Source organism: Pongo abelii, chromosome Y (assembly GCF_028885655.2).
Source record: "Pongo abelii isolate AG06213 chromosome Y, NHGRI_mPonAbe1-v2.0_pri, whole genome shotgun sequence".
Lineage (NCBI taxonomy): Eukaryota > Metazoa > Chordata > Mammalia > Primates > Hominidae > Pongo > Pongo abelii.
The window spans coordinates 55,888,201-55,893,064 of NC_072009.2; the positions used below are offsets into that span (position 1 = coordinate 55,888,201).

The 4,864-nt window shown below is 40.4% G+C and overlaps 1 protein-coding gene across 1 annotated transcript; it reads right to left on the reverse strand.

Annotated features, from left to right (window-relative positions):
• Positions 1-799: 799 nt before the first annotated feature.
• On the reverse strand, positions 800-2,924 carry LOC129053144 (testis-specific chromodomain protein Y 1-like). Its single transcript, XM_054545308.2, has one exon. It carries the CDS (start codon positions 2,755-2,757, stop codon positions 967-969), a length of 1,791 nt encoding a protein of 596 aa, XP_054401283.1. The 5' UTR covers positions 2,758-2,924; the 3' UTR covers positions 800-966.
• Positions 2,925-4,864: the final 1,940 nt, after the last annotated feature.

Genomic DNA, 4,864 nt, shown 5'->3' on the forward strand with positions numbered 1-4,864 from the left:
TTCATAGAGCTTTTGGGTAACTGAACACATGCAGTGTTCTAGAAATTTGTGTGCTCATAAAAAGAGACACTGATAATTTTAAAGGCCATACAGAGTGTAGGTGTCTTTGTTTTGAAAGAAGTTTCTGCCTTTAATAATGTGTCCAGAATTTTAACTTATTAACTAGAGCACACTCTAAGGTAACATAAATCTGCACATTACAAACATTAGAACCTGGATATTTCCACAAAAATGATTCCATAATTCACCAGTACGGTGCAACAAGTTTTACTTTAGAGAGATAAAGTTTTCTTTTGTCAACTGGGTAAGAACTAGACATTTATAAAGGAAAATAAAATCAAGTGATATCTCACCACAAATTCTAGTCATATGTTCAGTTTAGGAGAATGATCTCCAGTGAATTTTGTGCCAGAAATATTTATTCTAAAAGAAAAGTCTTTTAATTTATAATTGTGTGTCTCTGAAGTGCTTGTACCACTGTAAAGTCAAGGGCACCATCTCATACTGTTTTGTGTCCTTCTAGGAGGGAAGCTGAGGCTGCCTTATAACCCAGTAGAGGTATTCTAGCATGTAAAAGTAAGAAAAATCAACATTATTACATGATTCTCTGTCATAAACATCCAATAAATCACAACTCTGGTCTTATATATAGTAGTAGCCATAGATACAAATTAGGGCTTCCAAGAAGAATCTAGTACCCAACAGTCTGCTTTTATATTTGGGCTTATGTGAGCGTAAAATAACCACATTTGGGCAAACAAGCTGTTTTATTACTTCTTTTAAAGCTGCAGTGCTCAAAAATGATGTAATAATTTAAATACCTGGCTTGGGCATTTCCGGTTGTGTTTCCAAGCCTTAGCTATGGGTGAAACTGTTTTGGGCTATGAAGATGGATTAGGGCATCTTGCAACTCATGATGCATTTGGTTCAGCTTAGTTCTCGTGTCCTGAGCAGTCAGACTGACAACTAAAACTCATCAGTTTTATTTTCAACATACTTCAACATGGATTCTGTCCCTTGGGCTGAGCTCCAGATCTTCCTCAGCACCTCACACTCTCTCTCATTGGCCTGTTCCAACTCCAACTTAATATTAGAGTGAACAAGGGCCTTAGATTCTTCCAGTACAATTTGATTATATGAGGCAAGCTCCTTAATTTGAATCATAACCTCTTGGGTGAAAGTTCCACTCAAAAATACCTGAGAGACCAGGCCTTTGGCACATGCCTCCCGTGCTGTCAGCTTTCGCCCAGCAAATAACATTTCATTGGCAGATGCTTTACCCATCATTTTTTGAAATGTAATAGTTGAACAGCCAAAGGTCATATAAGGGGTTTGGAACCAAGCCTTTTCATTAGCCCACACGAGATCACAAAGGGGCAGGATGGATGCACCTAGTCCAATGGCAGGGCCATTGACTGATACAACAATAGGCTTTTTAAATTGAATAAAAGTATTCACAAAGTTCTTGATGGTATCCACCATTTCAAGGCTTGCTCTGTTTCTGTCGTTCCTTAAGCGCTTCACAAAGTACCCAAAATCAAGACCGCAGCAAAAGACACTTCCAGCTGCACTGAACAGCACGAGCTTGCTGTCATCCACAGCAGCGTTATTAAGAGCATTAACTATTTCTTTAATTACTTCTGTATTCAGTGCATTTCTTTCTGTGGATCTAGTTGATAGCACTATCTGGGTGAATCCATCCTCTTTCTTCACTACAATGTCTCTGTATGTGCTGGCACTTTCTGTTAGCTTTATGGTAAAGTACATCTTCTTGATAAAAGGCTGGTCTCTGCTGTCATCAGTAATATTTCTTTGCCCACCTTTCACTCTTGGAACTGAGGTATGCATGTCTGTTGTTCCATTGGCTGCTAATGGGTCTACTAATACCACTATACCTTTTTGGGTAGCCGAACCTGTGGCCATTGAAGCGGTAACTGAGCCAGACATCTGCGACATTGGTGGGTGTATCTGAGTCTTGTTCTCTATTCCAGGCTGTTCTGCACCAGGACGTGACAAAGAGTCCTGGAGGAGTTTCCCTTCTGTCACCTCGAAGACCACCGTGTCCTGCTGATCTGCTGCAATAGGGTACAGTTTCTCAAGTTCCTGAAAGCCACTCACAGTTTTCTTGTCGTTAAAGGGGCTTTCAGGTGCAAGGGTCTTGATAGTTGAATTTATTTTCTCCATATTCTGTGTGTCGGAGAGAAGTGAAGCTGCCTTTCTCCTAACGATCTTGCTGGCAGCAAATAACTTGCTGTTTTTGGATCTGTGGTGTCTATCCGTCACTTGCGTTTTAGGAGAGTTCTTAGAATAGCTCGCTTTTGTAGATCTAGAAGTTCTTCTTCTGGCATTGTTTGTAAAAATTCTACTGATTCTAGTCCATGTCAGCTTTTTCTGTTTTTCAGTCTGTCGTCTATTAAAATCAAGTATACATTTTTCACAGTTCCTGAGGTGCTGCTCTGGTTCCCAAGTGTCATCCTGTTGGTCGTAACCTTTCCACCGAATCAAATACTCTGTATTCCCGTTTTTATCTCGTCTTTTGTCAACAATACTTTCAACCTCAAACTCCTGGGAAGCGATGAGGAAAGACACAGGATTGGAGCAGTTGCTGTGCCAACTTTGTTTCAGTTGTGTCTCCACATAGCCACTCTTTTCTGCCTCCAGTTCTTCACCAGGTTCTGCATATGGATGAACATCTCCTATTTCATCACCACTGGTGTAGTGAAAATTGTGTGAAATAGCGGCTATGCTATGGTGCATGATAGCTTGCTCAGTAGCCTCAGGTGAGAGTAGCTAAATCCACAGCCACAACCTTCTGTTGTAGAACAGAAAGCTTTCTTCCTGCCTGTTACTCTTTTGTGTTTGTTTGTTTAATTGTGGTTGCTATGACGATTGTATGGAAGATTCTATTCTTATAACATTTTTAAAGTTACACTAGCTTGTCTTCAGTAACATACAAAACCTTCACTCCTGTATAATGTACCTCCACTATTTCACTTATTGAGTCCTCAAAATTATACCTTTATTCAGTTTATGTCAAAAACACAAATTAGAGGTAGTTTTTTTTATTAAATATATTTGTGTTTTAAGGTACGTGGAGAACAACTTGTGGAAGTGCATGTTGTTAATTGTTTCTTTTTTCTTTTTGAGATGGAGTCTCACCCTGTCACCCAGGCTGGAGCGCAGTGGTGCAATCTTGGCTCATTGAAAGCTCCATCTCCCGGATTCATGCCATTCTCCTGTGTCAGCCTCCCAAGTAGCTGAGACTACAGGCGCCTGCCACCTTGCCTGTCGAATTTTTTGTACTTTTAGGAGAGACTGGGTTTCACCGTGTTAGCCAGGATTGTCTCGATCTCCTGACCTCGTGATCCACACACCTCAACCTCCCAAAGTGCTGGGATTACAGGTATGAGCCACCGTGCCTGGCCAAATATTATATCTGATATATTTGTACATGTATTTATCTTTACCTTAACCTTTGTTTGTTCATACTGCTTTTGAATGTCTGTCCATTCTACCCTGAAGTACTCCATAAGACATTTCTTAAAGGGTAGTCTACTTGTAAAGGGTGCCAGCTTTTGTGTGGGAATGTCATAATGTGTCGCTCCCCTTCGATGGACAATTTGGTGGATTATAAGGTTTAGGTTTGACAGTTTTTTCTGACATCACTTGGAACATATTAGTCTACTACGTTCTATCATCTTAGTTTTCAGGTGAGTAATCTACTGCTTTTCAGTGGTTATTCAGATAAGCGATTCACTGGCTATTTTTAGGGTCCCTTTTACATGACTAGCTACTTCCTCTCCTTCCTTTGAAAATCCTCAGAATTCCCTTTGTATTTGTTTTAGACAGTTTAATTATCAGGTAAGTTTTAGTTTGTTTCTTCGAGTTTTTTTTACTTGAAGTCTGTTGAGCTACTTGGGTGCTTATTTATTGTCTTAAATTGTTGCATTCTTTATGATTATTTTGTTAAATAGTCTCCATGATCTTTTGTCTCTTCCTTCGAACTTCCAAAATGCATATGTATGGCTCCTTGATGGTGTCCCTCAGGTTTCTAGGCCATATCAATCTGCCTTGCCCCTTTTCAGACTCTGTTGGTGACCACTATATGGTTGACTGCCCCCAAGGGTGGGTATCACAGTGTGGGGACAGTTTGTCAGTTGGTCTCACAAGGCTGATGCATCCCATAGCTCAATTCCCAGACTTAAATCATTGTGGTCTCATTAGTCCACTACAATCTAGAAATCTCTAAATGTGAGGTATCACACAGAGTTCTTTGTCTCATGGCCAAGAAAATTAAAGAGGACAGATGCAAAAAGGTTGAATCAAAACTTTTATAAGTGAAAGTAAAAAAACTCTTCACAGTGGGGGTGGAATGTGAGTGGTTTACCTACTTTAAGACTGTGCTTTACAGTTTCTAAAGGCAGAGAAGTAAAGGAATGTACTTAGTGTTCTTGGGGTAAGCGTTATTCAGCTTGGCCCTGAAACTTGGCCTTGGATTCACCTGGAGCTGAAGTGATGATTTGTAGAAGCTACAAGTCTCAGCCTTGGAACTTGGCCCTGGACCAAGAAAGGAGCTGAAGTGACAGCTTGACCTGAGACCTTGGGCTGGGACCAATCAAAGGATGAAGTAATGTCTCATGGTCACAATAATTAAGGAGGCTGGAAGTTGCAAAGTTCAAGTAGGATCTAAAGCAACACAACAGCCATCTGGACTCTGTCCAGATGTCATATAAGGGGTTTGAAACCAAGCCTTTGCATTAGCTCGGAAGAAATCACAAAGAGGCCGTGTGGATGCACCTATTCCAAAGGATGGGCCACTGACTGATACAAAAATAGGCTTTTAAAATTGATTGAAATTGTTCAC